Source organism: Epithele typhae (genome assembly GCF_022376455.1).
Source record: "Epithele typhae strain CBS 203.58 chromosome Unknown BXZ73scaffold_1, whole genome shotgun sequence".
NCBI classification, from domain to species: domain Eukaryota; kingdom Fungi; phylum Basidiomycota; class Agaricomycetes; order Polyporales; family Epitheliaceae; genus Epithele; species Epithele typhae.
The window spans coordinates 674,332-690,464 of NW_025954192.1; the positions used below are offsets into that span (position 1 = coordinate 674,332).

At 61.1% G+C, this 16,133-nt stretch overlaps 4 protein-coding genes across 4 annotated transcripts; 2 read left to right on the top strand and 2 right to left on the bottom strand.

Annotated features, from left to right (window-relative positions):
* Window positions 1-327: 327 nt before the first annotated feature.
* BXZ73DRAFT_86217 (Dbl domain-containing protein) lies at window positions 328-4,163 on the top strand (the record flags this gene model as incomplete). The annotated part of the gene is made up of 7 exons (XM_048024119.1): window positions 328-333; window positions 808-1,681; window positions 1,715-2,541; window positions 2,592-2,637; window positions 2,733-3,391; window positions 3,440-3,501; window positions 3,557-4,163. The coding sequence occupies 7 exons, from the start codon at window positions 328-330 to the stop codon at window positions 4,161-4,163; spliced, it is 3,081 nt and encodes a 1,026-aa protein (XP_047883734.1).
* Window positions 4,164-5,635: 1,472 nt separating this feature from the next.
* On the bottom strand, window positions 5,636-6,652 carry BXZ73DRAFT_86218 (phosphatidylinositol synthase; the record flags this gene model as incomplete). Its single annotated transcript, XM_048024120.1, has 5 exons — window positions 5,636-5,917; window positions 6,004-6,082; window positions 6,133-6,246; window positions 6,300-6,474; window positions 6,529-6,652. The coding sequence occupies 5 exons, from the start codon at window positions 6,650-6,652 to the stop codon at window positions 5,636-5,638; spliced, it is 774 nt and encodes a 257-aa protein (XP_047883735.1).
* Window positions 6,653-8,145: 1,493 nt separating this feature from the next.
* BXZ73DRAFT_72885 (FAD/NAD-P-binding domain-containing protein) lies at window positions 8,146-10,189 on the top strand (the record flags this gene model as incomplete). The annotated part of the gene is made up of 7 exons (XM_048021812.1): window positions 8,146-8,269; window positions 8,328-8,530; window positions 8,637-8,872; window positions 8,972-9,134; window positions 9,204-9,389; window positions 9,520-9,782; window positions 9,856-10,189. The coding sequence occupies 7 exons, from the start codon at window positions 8,146-8,148 to the stop codon at window positions 10,187-10,189; spliced, it is 1,509 nt and encodes a 502-aa protein (XP_047883736.1).
* A 2,154-nt stretch (window positions 10,190-12,343) lies between these two features.
* BXZ73DRAFT_72886 (uncharacterized protein) lies at window positions 12,344-12,956 on the bottom strand (the record flags this gene model as incomplete). Its single annotated transcript, XM_048021813.1, has 3 exons — window positions 12,344-12,565; window positions 12,644-12,783; window positions 12,872-12,956. The coding sequence occupies 3 exons, from the start codon at window positions 12,954-12,956 to the stop codon at window positions 12,344-12,346; spliced, it is 447 nt and encodes a 148-aa protein (XP_047883737.1).
* Window positions 12,957-16,133: the final 3,177 nt, after the last annotated feature.

Here is a 16,133-nt window from a genome sequence, read left to right on the forward strand (position 1 = left end):
GAGATGATGAGATCGAACGGCGGTGTCAGAGTGGTATGCTGGGCTCGAGAAGGGACGAAGCCTCCGAGTCGACGCTAGTCGAGGCGATCCAGTGAGGATGGTCCCACACCCAACGGTCAGGCGGGACCACCCAGTCTAGCACGCGGATTTGGATAGCGCCGAGACGTGTGGAGAGTTCTTCGCAATTGCGCGCTATGTTCGGCAACAGAACAGAGTGGATGACGTCGGGGAGGTCGGTGGCAAGGACATCCCAGCCCAGGTGGGCGAGAGCAAGACTATGCATGGGAACAAGAGTGAGACGGCATGGTTTGCAAGCATGAGGAGGACATGGCGGTGATCGCAACGCACGCAGAGAGGCCGATGCCGCTTCCTAGTTCAATCGCCCTCGGACGGCTCGCTCCGGCGAGGGACGTCGCCGCGGTGGAGGATGATCTGGACTTGAATGCGTTCGCGAGATAGAGGGAGAGACATTGTGCACCAAGCCAGAGGCCAGTACCGTTAGTTGCGCCGTCGTTAAGCTGGCCGAGGTGAAAGACGCGGTCGGCGAAGGGGTAGGCCAGGAGCGGGATGTGCTTTGTCTCGTGGGCGGGGCGGAGGGCCATGGCAGTGGAGGACAGCGCGTGGGTGGGGTGTGGCCTCCACGCGGCAACGGTGGCTCGTGACAGTCACGGCGTGATGGAGCAGCGTTGTCGCAACTGACCGGCAAACGAGGCAGCGCGCACCGTCTCCACGCTCCTCCCTCCCGCAGCCGCTGCTCGACAAGCTGTCTCGACAGCGCGGCCCGCTGCTGCCTACCATATCATGAAGGCCTTTCTCACTCGCATCAACCGCGGTCTCACGGGCGGTGGTAAAGACAAGTTGGACAAGGAAAAGGATGCTCCCAAGGAAAAGATACCCCAGCTGCCTCCCCTCCCCGACTGGCCGCCACAACGCGTAACATCCACTCCGACTTCATTTCACTCATCCAAGCCCCTGCCAGACATCTCAGCGCGTCCATTACCCCCCATCGGCGAGCCTTCATCATCCACGGACTCTTCCCTCACAACCACACCCAACGCCCCCAATCCCTCCCTCCCTCGCCTCGACACCAAGGAGAATCTGCCTACCACCGCTGCTGCAGCTTCTTCTGGCTCTCGCGACGCTCGCCCTCCACGTCAAGAAGGCTCGACTGATTCCACAGGTCGCAGCTCTCGCAAAACTGCGAATGGGACGACTCACTCCGACGCGCAGAAGAAGGTTGCTTTTTTATCACCTCCACCGACCCCTGCACCTCTACAAGATCGCGGCCTTCCTGACGCGAGCACACCAACACCTACCAATGGCGCTGTGAAGTCGACCGTCTCGCGTTTTCACGCCGCTCATGGCAAAGACACGCGAGGATCGACGTCCACTGCGGCGTCGTCTCGGACCGATGTTGCTTCGACCCTCAAGTCGAACAAGGCGGCTTCAACGCGGACTGCTACCTCCCCGTACCCCAACAAGGGCTACGAGCCTTCGCTACATCAGTCCCTTCGCTCAAACACCCCGTACTCTCAGATGAGCAACGCCAGCAGTCGTATACTGGCGGCGCAGTCGTGGAGTGAGGGGGCGGAGGAGGACCTTGTGTCGAACCTTGGTCAGCGAGAGCGGACACGACAGGAGGTGTTGTGGGAGATTGTTGCCAGTGAGGAACGGTGCGTGTGTGTACTCCTCTCCTCTCCGAGCCCTTTTTGAGCGGCAACTGTCTACAGCTATGTTGCCGAGCTGCTGAAGATGAAGGAGACGTTTATTGAACCTCTCCTCCATCCCTATATCGTCTCCCCAGTATCATCCCCCATCCCTCTAGACATCTACGAAGACCTCGGGCGAGCCGAAACTCCCCGAGAATCATTAGAGCATCTTCCCATTGCCGCTCGTTTCCTTTCCTCCCCAACAGGCGACCGCTCTGACTCACCGGTACCTGTGGCGAATGCCTCTCCTCGAAAAGATGACCACCATCCAAACATCGACGGTGAGTCGATGGATTCCGCTGAGGAGGATGAGGCAGACGACCGAATGGGTGCCACCTTCAACTCTGGCAAGAAGAAGACGGTTACTATGTCAGTTGCTGCAAAGCACAACCACCCGCGGTCTCCTTACGGAAGCACTGCGACCCGGTCGGGCAACAAGTTCGGCACATCCCTTCCGTTCCCTTCACGATCGCACCAGTCACTTCCCCCGCCCCCTCGTGCGAACGCCATGGCGTCCTCTACACAGTCCCTCGGGCGGCAATCGTTCATTGCCGAAAGGGAACGAGACTACGATCATGCACCCTCCATGAAGACCAATGGTACAGGTACCACGCGTGTACTTCGCAAATTCAAGAAGAGCAGCACAGGTCCGGAAGGTATTATCCCTGGAGCTGTCCCCCCCGCTCAGCTGCCCGAGGATCTCCGGAAGTGTCTTGAAGTCGTTGAGTCCGCACTTTTGGACGGCCACATCCGTCTGAGCGAGGGGCTGCGTAAGAGGTACGAGGATCAATATCCGCTGGTAAGGTCCTTGGCAGATGTGTTTGTCACGAACGTGTGTACCGTTTTACCTCATCTCTACGAATGCATGCTCATCCTTTACAGTCGCACATATTGCACGGCTACGCCACCTTCGTTCTTCACCTGGAGCGTGCTCTCGAGCAAGTCGACAACGCGCTGTCCCTTGCGAGCGCAAGCAAGAAGCCCAAGAAGCAGGATGCCGACCAGTGGTTCAAAATCTGCCAGTACTCCAAAGGCTCGAAATCAACGCGTCGGAGAAGGGCGAAACTGGCTTGGCAATCTCCTTGTCAAAGCCATTCCAGCGGTTGCTCAAGTACCCGCTCCTCTTCCAGAACCTCCTGTACCACACCGATCCCAGCACTTTCGAGTACGAGAGTACTCTGCAGATGGTCGCGGAGGTGGAAACGATCGTCCGGAGCATCGAGGACGAGAAGATCCAGAAAGAGGAGCGCGACAAGACTCGCGATGTCTTCGCACGTATCGAGGGCCTCGACAAGGTCAAGCAGCTGATGGTTCCTAAGCCCTCTCGTGTACTTGTCGAGGAGAGGCAGCTTCTGGGCATTCACACTCCCGAAAGCAAGTCGTCATCGCCACCTCTCGCATCACAGAATCCTAAGAACGTCAAGGGCAAGACCTCGTTCAAGCGGTTAAGCGATGTTCTTCAAGGAAACGGCGGCATAGGCGGCAAGAAGGACTTGTGGCTTGTCGTGTTCAACGATGTGGTCCTTCGGTGTCAGCGCACTGGAACCACTTCACTGCCACTGGTCGCTGGCTCGAACACACGCACGAATTCTTTGCCTGAGCTGCAGGGCAAAGCGAAGTACGCGTCTAGTGGTAGGAGAGGCTCACATACCAAGCCACGGAACATGTACAAGTTCCTCAAGGTCAGTAAGCCCTCGAACTCCTTTCGATGTGTGCTCATGGCGTTACAGATCGAGACCTGGGATATTGGCGACGTTGTACAACCTCGAGAAGGCGTCGTTTCCATGGAGGAGTAAGTAGCCCTTCAGTTAATATCTGATCTGAGATGCTGAGATGGTTATCCGTAGTGTGGTCAAGTCAAGACAGCAGGTGCATTCAGGGGCTCAGCCTCGTATTGTACCGATGCCCGACGACGACGACGAGGCCGCAGGAGACTCGGACGACTCTGATCGCAAGAGCAAGATGAGTTTCTCGTACTGGGGCGCAGACAAGGTTACGCTCCAAAAGCCAACAGTAAAGCCCAAGCCCCCGGTATCCAATGGTCCCCGTCGTACCACGACGCCTACAACCGCGTACGCTCGCGAGTCCTCTGCCAATGCGAAGTTCGGAACACGCCTTGTAGCTAACGAGCAAATTCATGTCCCTCGTCCCGCAAGTCGCAGAACAACTGCTACGCCAACGAACCGCAAGGTTACGCCTCACTCGGACGAAGGCCACTCGGTGAAGGTCACCATCACTCGTGATCGACCGACGTGGGACTCAAGCACGCGCGCGGCCATCCCAATGCCCAAGCGTACCCGCAACGTCTCCCAAACCAGCGCCGCGACGCGTGTCACAACCACGCCAGCGACCAACAAGGCCCTTGCCTCCCCCGCCCCATCAGAAGATTCGGGCATCGGCTTCATCAGGAACATGGTGAACCAAGATCCTTCTTTGCACCGCCTCATCCCATAGACCGCTCCACCATGGTTACCCCCATGTCTCCCATATCCCAATCGTTTTCTCTTTCCATTGCTCCCTTGTTGATGCCTTTCACGCATTTCCACGCCCTACACGGAATAATTTACGACCAACTCTGTTCCATCTCTATGATCGCGCACGGGATCGGCATCTGTCGTGCTGTTATGCTGTTATACACATACTCGTCCTCGCCATTACCCCTTGCCTGCGGAGTACCCATAGTCGAAGATACCGTATCACTCCTTATTTTCTTTATTCACTGCACGTGTCCACCCCCGCTAATCATCCGTCGTCGCCCACACGACATGTCCGCTTGCCCTCGCTGTGCTGCTGCTGTCCGCCGTCGCCGTCCGCATTTCGCATCCTTCCTCCATCCGCTCTTCTGATGCCCGGGCCCCCAGTATCCTCCCCCACGCGCGCACACCCTCCTCCCAGCCCCGTCGCCCCCCGCATGGCACCTCCGGCTACCCCATTCCGTCCTCCGAGCGGATGACCGCTGCCGCTCTCCCGCTTCCCTTTTCTCTCACATGCACATATGCACTAGGATGAACAGTACCGACTCCTCTCTCGCTCCCATACGTCCCGGCACTATCATTTCGCATCCACAGTTTCTCGTCTCTGCCCGTCCCGCACGACACGCTCTTTCTCGTCCCCCCTCTTGTTCCAGTATAATAGGCCTTTAGAACTTCCCATGTAGCAGTGGATCCGTGTTAGTACGCCGTCCCTCGTTCGCAATCCGTCGCTGGCTCCGTTGGTAACAGCGGTCTCACGTTATGCTCTCTGTCCGCCCGTCTGCCTCGAGGCTCGCTGCGTGCCTTGTTCCGAAGTTGAAACGTTGACGAGCCGGGTGCTCACGAATGGTGGGGTAAGCGCACCCCGCGACAGTAGATCTACTTCACAACCGCGATCCAGTGAGCGGAGCAGAACTGTCTCTGCGCTCTTCGACATGGTTCGTACTAATGCCCGTCGTACGCACTTACGCGACTGCGTAAGGTCATGCATAGCGAGTCTGTGCTGTCCTTGGGATACACCCGTCATCGGCAGGGCCGTCGGCGGACGGCGTGAGAGGCGGATGGTGGCCAACCGGCCCGCGCATGGAGAATGAATCCAGGAACAGCTTCATCAAGGACATTCCTTCTTCCCTGTCATTCTCGAGCAGGATCAACGGGGTTCCTCAACCCTCGATGTCTCATTTAAAAAGCAATCACAGGCCTGTCGGCGGGGAATGCACAGGAGCGCTGAGAGATAGCCATCGGTCTGGGCGAGAAATCGTTTCGGTCATTAGGGTGCTAGTACACGCAGTACAGCGGCACGGGGTAGTACTCGGGTCTATGGACGGGACGTATTCGTATGGTAGCGGTAATATGAAAGAGTAGCAGCAGCATTATGTCGGGTGCCTCGGCCCATTCGCCATCGTCCTGAGCCGCTCTGCGGACACCTCCCCTGGCAGCAGCGGTGCACGCGGCCTAGCTCTTCTTCGCCGCGGCCGCCGCCCGCGCCTGAGCGCGCTCGGCAAGGTCAACGCCGACAAGGACCTTGGACGCCTTCCAGAGTTGGACAAGGTTGAGCGCGTTCTTGAGCAGCCAGACGGGGGCCGAGATGGCGAGGAGGACATGTGCCCAGGTGCATTGTGTCGCCAGCTCGGCCGTGATGCCGAAAGACTGGGAGAGCGGGGTGTGCACCCACTTCATAAGGTAGAGGGCAATGTAGAAGAGCTCGTTGCCGGCGCACACGATGAAGAGGACGGTCTGCGCGGGCCGGGGAGGCGGGACGGGACAGAGAAGGGAAGGGAGACGTCAGATCGGGAAAGTCGACTTGCGGCGGGGACACGCACGGGGTTGTAGTACCATCGTAGCAGGTTGCTGACGTCACCGTCAACCTGCTTGTGGCTTTTCGAGCCCGTGACGAGCGAGCTGGACGGGGGATGTAGCGGGGCGGACGCAGAATTTGCGTGGAGACGTACCTGTTCATGTGCATATAGTGACTGCTGAAGTCGAGGGTGATGAGGAATTGGAAGCCGAGCGCCCATTCTGGGTACGCTAGCGTAAGGTAGCATAGCAAACATGATGTTGTACAACTTCGCGAGACGTGTTCAGGGAAAGAGGCATGCCGAGAGAAGAAGAGACGCACCGGTCGGTGACCATGTCCAAAACAGCTCCGAACTTGGAGGACTGGCCGAGGGCCCTGGCCGCGTGCCCATCGACGGCATCGAGTAAGCAGGAGATACTATAGAGCACAGTGCAGTATTTGGGGTGGTAGCTCATGTAGTGGAGAGAAAATGCGGCGAGAATAATGCGGGAGTATCCTGGGCGCGCACAGCGGTCAGAGGCGTGAGGGGGAGGCGGAGAGGGGGACGGACCGATAAGATTGGGGACGAAGAGGAAGACGTTCTCCGAGTATGTCTGCTTGGTGGCGAGGCCGACGGCGACGCGCGCATCGACAATGTCCATAGTGGGCCGTTTCCGAGTGTCGTTGGAAGGCATTGAGGTTGTGGCCGGGGGGTGAGGGGGCGGAGGGCGGGCCCACGTAGTAGAACGGAGCTGGACGAGACGCACCGTGGCCGACCGGCATGAGCCTCCAGCCCCTCGCCCGTGGACGCGTGTGTCACGCCATCACGTCGGAGCGTGACAGCCCCAGCACGATGACCGAAAGCGCCCATGCGCCCAGCTAGTCGTAAGTACATCCGCAGAGATCCGCAGTGGGCGGTGCGCTGGCTAAGTTGATATCTAGGACTGGCGAAGCGCTGGCTTGGACAGCGCGGCGGAACAGATGTCGTGCGGGATCGTGCTGGAGACAGGCTGGCGGCACGCTGGTCTTGCTACGATAGTTCGGGATTGCGCACACGGCTCGGCGTGTCGGGGTCAGTGATACGAATTTCCGGTGGCGCGGAATTGGTCAGCCCACTGAGATAGTTTCGGCGATGAGGAGCTGGAGTATATACATATGGGGGCTCGGGTACGGCCCGGGGGACCGCACGATGATTGCTGGAGCCGAGAGGGGTGAGAAGACGGTTTGATGAGAGGGAGACGGTGCAAGCCGGTGCGAGACGGTGGAGCGCAGAGCACAACAATGTGGACCGCCAGACGCAAACGCGAGCGACGGTCCAACAGCGCTCGGGGTGGCAAGGCCGATGCTAGCCTTATGGAGGATCGTCCGGCGCTCAGCGAGGTGAGATGCATTCCTGTCCACTCTGGTCCACATCTCAGGCCAGTGGCTGCCTATCTGAGCGCGAGACACACACGGCGTTCCGGTGCAGCTCTGCGCCCTCATTAGACGGACAACGGCCAGAGTGTAAAGAAGCCGTGCCCGGCAGTGGGGGCAGACGAGTGCAGGGAGAGACTCGGACGGCGATTTTCTTGGACCATTTGTGAAGCGGTTGCCTTTTACGCGCGACGGGCAGATAGCATGTGAAGCAGGATGGCCCGGTGACAAGCGGCAGGGGAGGCGAAAGAGGCTTTCAGACGCGGGGCGGGAGGCGTGCGCGCGGCTGCAGTAATGAGAACGGCGCGTCGAAGAGGCAGCGTCCCACATCGGGCGAGTGACGCACACTCGCGGCATTTGCCTTCTTCCTCCCGCCCTCCTACCGACCCATCCAGGCGTCGCCGAGGCCGCGGTTCCTCCTCCCGCCGCCGCCCTGCCACCGTCCGACGCAGCCCGGGACGCGGAGGAGGCTGCGATTAATGGCGCGCCGATGTCGAGCCGATTTGCTTGACGCGCGGAGCACTAACGGCGCTTCGGGCGTTCGTCATAATCAGTCACCAGCGACGCCAGCCAGGCGTCGCTCTCTGGCGTCGCTCTCTTCCCGCTCTGCCTATATCCCCGCCGTTCGCGCGGGCGCATACATCCACCTCTTCGCCAATCCCATCCCAAACCCGACTGCCTCGCCTCGCCCTCAGCGTGAATGCCGCTTTCCTCTTCCTCGCACCGTTCGCGAATTCTAATATCCGCCCATTCACAGTTCTTTGACCCAATCAGAATGTCGCCCACCGCGTCCAATCCTCGCAAGGCGGTCGTTGTCGGCGCCGGCCCCGTGGGATGCCTCGCTGCTATGTCCCTCGCCCGCCAGGGCTGGTCCGTGGACATTTACGAGGGTCGTCCCGGTATGTCCCTCTCTCGGCTTTTCCTAGGTAGTCAGCTTTGAATACCCATGTCCCCAAGATATGCGTCTGCCCTCGTCCAAGGCCGCCGCGCAGCAGCGCTCTATCAATTTAGCCATATCCGCTCGCGGCATCGCTGCCATCCGTGCCATCGACCCTGATGCCGCGGACCGTTTCCTCAGCACCGTCATTCCCATGCATGGCAGAATGATCCACGACCCTAGAGGGCGCCAACAGAGCCAGCCCTACGATCGGGACGGCCAGGTGCGCCCTGTCCCACCTGCCAATCTGTTCAATGAACTGACTCCTCCCGCATCCATCTTCCGCCCCGCCTTCCGTCGCTCCCACCACACGTACACGGGTATATCAGTGCATCAACTCTATCGGGCGCGCATTCTTGAATGAGGATCTCCTAGGAGAAGCGCTGGCTAATCCGCGCATCCGCGCATTTTTCCAACACAAAATCGCCACTATCGACTTCGACCGCAAGACCATGAAGGTTCGAAACGTGGAAGGAAACGAGGATCTCGACGTCCCTTTCGACTTCTGTATCGGCGCGGACGGGAGCTACTCTGTCGTCCGGAGTCAGCTGATGCGTGTGGTTCGGTACGTACCGACGTTTTCAGCCTGCAGGATATTTCCAACCTTCTCCGGATGCTTACTGGAACCGATCTGACGCGCTGTAAACCCACCGTGCTCCCACAGGATGGACTACGCCCAGCAATACATTCCCCACGAGTACTTGGAGCTTAAGATGCCGATGGGTCCGCCGAACAAGCCCAGCGGAGATCCCACCTTTTTGCTCGATGAGAACCACCTGCATATCTGGCCGCGGCACACCTTCATGCTGATTGCGCTCCCGAATAAGGTCAGGTGATCCCCCGCTCTTCTCCTTCCCTTCTCCCATATGTGGAAGACTCATGGAGTGCGCGTGTAGGATTATTCATTCACCTGTACGCTCTTCGCGCCTACTTCGACCTTCGACTACCTGGCCTCGAGCTCCGATGACGAGGTCCTCCGGTGGTTCCGCGCCCATTTCCCCGACGCTCTATCTCTCATCGGCGACAAAGCGTTCCTCGAAGACTTCCATCGGAACCCGAGGGGCACGCTCATTACAGTGAAGGTGCGTCAATTCTCTTGTTTCAGAGTATGATTTAAGCGGCGCTGAGCGGTGGTCTGCCGTCTGATCCCACGCATCTCTTGGCCGTGTCTTGTGTTACGCGCCGCCGCAATAACGACATCGGCGCGTGCAGGCGAACCCGTATCACTACAAGGACTGCGCCGTCATCCTAGGCGACTCGGCGCATGCCATGGTTCCGTTCTATGGCCAGGGCCTCAACTGTGGTCTAGAAGACGTCCGTGTACTGGACGTTCTCCTTCGCGAAGCAAGTGTGGACCCCACCATGAGCTTTCCTGAAGGCTCGATCGATCCGCGATTGGCTAGTGCCCTGAGCAAGTACTCCGAAACCCGACACGAGGACCTGGTGGCAATTTGCGACCTTGCCATGGAGAACTAGTGAGTGCCCTTATTGATTCGCCCCGTTTATCAGTCCCCTCATCGATTTAACGCGCGATTTCGGCGCATGTAGTGTCGAGATGCGCCACAAGGTGGTCACGCTTGGGTACCGCTTCCGCACGGCGCTCGACGAGCTCCTGTACGCCTTCAACTGGTCCCACACCACCGCCGGGGATGTCATGCCGAGCCTGTCGACCAAGACGTTCTCCAACGCTGTCTCCGGGTGGCTGCCGCAGTACACGATGGTGTCGTTCCGGCCGGACGTGAGCTACTCGACGGTGCGCCGCAAGGCGCAGAGGCAATCGGAGGTGCTTAGGACCGCGGGGTGGATCAGCGTGAGCGCCGTGCTGGGTACTGCGGGGATCGGGGCCGCGATTCTGGCGCGGCGACTGTATGGGCGCGCTTGAGCCCGGGTCCGGTCTAGAATTTCCTCAGCACAAGTCACGGACGCATTCAGAACCAGCGGACCAGAAGAGCCTCAACGTGCACGGCACGGCCACCGGGGCGGCACCCCTCGGCCCTGACCAATGGAAAGGAACGAGCACGCAAACGGAGTAGCACATTATTACTTGCAAGCTTCACAATGGCACTAGAAGTTGTAACCATCGCCCATGCCACAGTCCCGCGAGCCGTGGGCGACGGTGAGGCACATCCGGCGGCCGTCGGAAGTCGACGTCGGCGCATGTAGGCGTCGGCTATGGGCGGACGGCGTTGTTGGGTGTTGTTGTGGTTGCCGCCGTCGCGTGCGAAGGAGGCGGTCGGAAGCGGAATGGCGAACAAAGGGAACCGGAACCCGCGAACAAGAAGAAAGATGCCGAGGCCGGAGGGGTCGTCGGCGGCGACGCCAACAGTTCGGACGGGCTGCGCCATCGCCCGCTTGCGACAAAATGAAGGTGCCTCCCGGCCCTTGGCCTTCTGCGCTCTCGGGCTCGTGCGCTCGCTCCCTCGTCAATTAACATCGCCCGATGCCGTAATCCTGTCGTCCGTGCGCGGGAACCCGCCGCGTGGTGCACATGGCCGACCCTGCAGTGGGCACCCTTGGGCACCCCTGCGCGCTCACTCGAGCCCGCCCCCAGCTGCCCGCGCATCAGCGCCCGGCGCGCGTCCTCCCCCCCGGACCCTGCGCAGTGCTCGTCAACGCGCCCCATCTGCCCATCTGCCCATCTCACCCTCGCCAACGGAGCCGGGGTGCTACGCGGGCCAGCTTCGCGCGAGCGATCGTCGTTTTGTTCGCCGGGCGCGCGTGCGGAAAAGTTGCCAGGGGCGCTGTTCTCCGTGCGGCGAAATTCGCCGGGCGCGCCCCACGCTCGGCTGCGCACCGTTCGAACGTACGGCTGAGGTCAGGGATGTGTCGCCAGGGATGTTTCGCCCGGATCTCGTCGCCCTTGTTTTCTCCCTCTCTTTCTCTCGGGACCTTGTCTTGGAACTAGCACTGTGCGCCAATACGCTGGTGTCCGCTTTGGCCTTTCAAGGCTACGGTCGCTATGCGCGTATGTGGCTTGCCGCGGACGAGAAGTCGTGGCAGTCGGGGAGGGAGCGATCGAGCGGGCCGGAGAACGCCGCGGGACTCATCGAGTAATTAATCGCACACCGCGAAAATCACGATGCTCACGCAACAACCCGCCCTCTAACGCTCACGACAGAAAAGGGATTGACGCAGTACATCCCACAGAGCCGCCTTTCGTCTGGCCACCTCTCTCGGGGCTGCCGCAGCACGGGCCGAGGGTGCAAGCGGTTGACGGTCGACGGGAAGCCTCCGCTCGGACAAGAAAGATCGCCGGGAGCAAAGCACGCGATCGTGAGCGCGGGGTGCGGGGACGCCACCACCGTCCCACACGCCGCGAACGGTGCGGGCGTGCGAGGACGAGCCCCACGGTGCGGAGGCTTTTCGTGCTTGCCTTTCAATATTCCTTGTTCTTTCCGGTGACAGCGCAGCCTGGCCCGCTGCCCCGGACGCATGCCAGGGCCCAGAGGCGCGAGGGGAAAAGAAGGACGCAGAGAACGGACCCGGGAGGGGTCGCAGGCGCAGACGTTACGGACGCGTCGCCAACCTTGGGTGGCCTTGGCCCTGGGACGCCCTGGGACGTGGGCGGGCGGTTGGCCGCGTGATCGCTTCCAGGGGGCGGCAGTGGGGAGACTGGGAAGTCGGCTGGACGCGCCAGTCTGCAGGCTGGGAGAGGGGATGCGATGTATTGTTTGAGACTTCCAGGAGCAACAGCACGGCGAGAGCAGCAAGGACGGTTCGTAGCATAGCGAGACCTGGTATTCGGGTCATAAGCAAGATCATACAGTGGTTCGTAGACGGACAAACGCCTGGGAGGAGACAGTCATACTGTACACGGTCCGTGGCTAGGCTGCGCGGGGGCAGAGGGGGCCAAGGTACGACGGGCGGACGGGGCGGACAGGACGGCGAGACAGCGGGTGAGGCGTGTGACTGCAACGACGCACGGGTTGACGGTGGGATGGGTATGGTGGACACAGAGGACACGGGTGGAACATGGACGGACACGGACGGCGCACTGAGGACTATAGCAGCGGCGGGCCGCGGCGGTCGCGACCGCTTACGACGAGTCCTTCCGGGGCCGGCCTCGCTTCCGCTTGACTTGAGGGGCGTCGGAGGGGCCAGCTGCGGCGGCAGCGGCGGTGCTGGACTCGGCCTCCTCGCTCGCGGGAGGCGGAGCGGGGGCAGCGGCGGGCTCCGGGAGCGGATTCTTGCGGGGACGACCGCGCTTTTTCTTGGGCGGGTCGCCGCCTTCAGTCGCCGCGCCCTCTTCCGGCTTTCGCTGCAGGATACACGCGCATGCAGAACGGTGGGTTAGTACCGATCGGCGTGGTGCGGGGGTAGACGCGCGTTTGCGCACCTTGGGCGGCCTGCCGCGCGGTCTGCGGGGCGGGTCGGAGGTGCCTGCGTCGGCAGCAGCGGCCGCGGCGGCGAGGGTCTTCTTGTTCTTGCTGCCTGGAGGGCGGCCGCGCTTGCGCTTTGGGGGGTCGGGGGGAGGAGCTGAGATCGCGAGATCAGCGGTGAGCACGGCGCTTGCAGGAAAGGCGGAGAGCTTGAACGGAGCTAAGCGGGACTGGCGGAAACGCACCAGAGTCGGCCTCGGGGCCAGTGTCGTCGATCTCGTCGACCTTGGCGTCGTCGCTGGGGGCCTTGGGCTCTGGCGAGGCCGACATCGCGGTCGGTGGACAGGGGCAGGGAGGGAGGGACGACCGGATGAAGGGAAGAGGGAAAACGGGCGACGCGGGCTCGTTTATACGAGCAAATAATAATCCGCCCGCGAGGAATTCTCGCGCGTAGAACACCCAAAAGCGGGCTTTATTATTATATCTCGCTCAGCCTATTCGAACGTCCAACGGAAGCATCATCCCCCCTCGAGAGATGTACGTAATGGCATCCGCCCCTCCCGCCCGCGCTCGACGCCCCCGACGTCCCCGCGTCCGCCCCGCAGCGTGCGCGGCCGCCGGTGCTGGGTGGCGCAGGCGCGGCGCAGGGGGACGGCGGCGGAGACAGCGCACGACGGCCTCGGGGGCGTTGCGGGACAGCGATGAGAATATTTGTGCCAAAAATCAGATAACGCCGGCTCACATGAAGTCCTGGCAGGCCACGCTCGCAGCGGCCAGCCGATCGGCTGCAGCCTCGCTGATGCGTTCGCAGACGTCCTCAACGGGGGCCTTCGCGCGTCGTCGGCACGCGAGGGCGCGCTGATGGCGCGCTGCGACGCCCACAGACCGTTGCACCCTGCCCAGGCCCGCGCGCACGGACGGGACGAGCTGCGTGGTGGGGGCAACAGGCCAATGGCGCCCCAGCCGCTGGCCCGCCCAACCACGTTGCCTGAGCCCGGTTAGACTGGCCACGCCGCCAGCGGAAGATAAGCGAGCTCCGCCCTAATTCCCGTCCCCGGCGCCTATTCAATTACGCCAGCGGTGCCTGCCAACCCGCACACCCACAGCCGCGCACTGCACACTCCCTCCTCCTCCTCTCGCGTCTCCCCGGGTCCGTCTGCGCGCCTGGTCGCCCTCTAACCCCCGACCCGATCTCGCCATGCGCCCCGCGCCCCTCCTCCCCCTCGCCCTCGCTGCCATCGCCTCCGCCCGCGTCCACCATTCGCGCGTCCCCGAGGACCCGCACGCGTTCCCCAAGTTCCGTGTCGCCTTCCTTAACGGCCTCCCCGTCCTCAATGAGACCGCGAGGCGCTGGCTGGACGAGGGCCTCAGTGGCGGCGAGCTCGAGTTCCTCGACCGCCCTTGGCAAGAGTCGTCGTGGCCCCCCAACCCGCTGAAGAGCATAGAAGGAACAGAAGACTCCTCGGCCAATGTCCGTGCACGCCCACGCTCCGCCATTACCGCCGCTGACGGTGAGCTTCCGCGCAGGTAGCTTCGTCGCAAGGGTCCAATTACACGCTGCAAAAGATGATGATGGGTCCGAAGACCGTCTACCTCTGTCTCATCCCACCCGCACCGCAAGAAGCCCCCATGCCCGCTGAGGAACCGCCGGTCGAGGTCACAACCCCCGTCCACAGTTGGACGCTGCTCCAGCCATTGTCTGGAACCTGTCTCTACGTAAGTGGCCGGTCATACTGTCCACAATCATGTCACCGATATCCCGGACCAGCATCGCCAAGGGTGGTTCACATACTCTTACTGCCACAATTCCCATGTCCGCCAATTCCACGAGCTCATAAACCAGCAACCCACCAGCACAGGTATATTCTCACCTGCATGTTCACGCTTTGTTACTGATTATTTCGCCGCAGGTGGGTACAAGCCTGAAGAAGATCCTGATGTAAGCGCTGCCCCATGACCGTTCCAGTTTCTCACTTGACGACGGTTTTGTTTCAAAGTGGGAAGCGTATACACTCGGTCGCGCACCCCCGACGCTAGAGGCTGGAGCGGAGCTCACGACCGCAGAAGCGGCCGCCGCCGCGAGCCTCGAGCTTGCCCGAGGGGCCGGGTCGCGTTATCTCGTCCAGCGGTGGGGTGACGGCACGTACTGTGAAAAGACAGGCCATAAACGCGAGGTCGAGATCCAGGCACGTAATTCGCCGTTACCAGGGTGCCTTCAGCGAAGTGGCCTCCCCGTCCCTAACCTCGGTTCTCCACGTACAGTTCCATTGTTCAATGACAATGACGGACACGATCCTCTATGTGAAGGAAATGCAAACGTGCCATTATGTGCTGCATATAGCAACCCCGCGGCTCTGCGGCGAACCTGGCTTCAAGTCGCGAGTAGACGCCGAAGAGGAGCAGGAAATCCGCTGCCGCGAGATCCTTGAACCCGAGGCGCACGCGGCGGTGGATCGAACGCTTCCGAACACCCCGTTTCCTTACAAGCGCGCTCCTATGACGAAAGTTATTGCGCCGCCTCCCCCACCGCCGGCGCAAGAACAGAAGCAGCAGGGTCGGGGGGAGGCATTAGCGGCCGACGACAAGGAGCTCCTTCGCGCCGTGCAGAAACTTTTGGCTCACCGAGGTGACGACAAGGAGATGGAGCTTGTGTTGGAAGGTTTCGGTGACGATGACGAGCCTTTCGTCGTCGAGTTCATTGACCTCGATTTATACGATGTCGACGGTGGCGACGGGGAGCTGCATTTCAATGCCGACGAGGACCTGCAGGAACGACTACTCAAGGTCCTCCACCACGAGGGCTTCCGTTTCAACGCGGAACGGAAAGCATACCGGCCTCACGGGCGGCAGGACGAGGACCACGGCGGCGAGGGGGCGGAAGAGGAAGGGGAGGGTCACAAGCATCGAGACGAGCTGTAGCCAGCGGATATTGAGCGGATATGGACTGTATGCATGCTGTGATTCTTCGGAGTCGGACATTCGCTATCGATTTTGCTTTTCTACGGATGGCTGGCGACGACCTCTGAGCACGAGGATGCTAACTTTGAGGGGGTTCGGCGCCCACGCACGATCAGACGCGGTGGGCGTGGTTATCGAGCCGTATACACCACACCGCCTACAATTGTGGGTGCTGCCGAGTCAGGGCCGTGACGCCCTCGATCGCTGGCAACAAGCCCGGCGTCGGCCGTCGCGTCGCCACTGTACCAGCTGGGTTCCCCGCCCCGGAGTCGGACCCGTGCCCGCCAGGCTCCCAATCGGCCGCGCGTACGCATGGAGTACGCGGCAGTCGCATATAGTAACGCGCTGTTTGTCGCCTTGAAGGCTTCTTGCAACCCGAGTTATAGTTGGGGTATACTAGAGGATTACAAATCACACTAATGAAGACTTATAATCGAATAACTTAGAGTCAGTCGCCCATAGACGCTCGGCCCGCACGACGACACATGGATGACTGGTGAGCTGCAGCTTGTTCTCGTCCTCTTCCAGCTTGGCTTGCGTTTGTTTTGG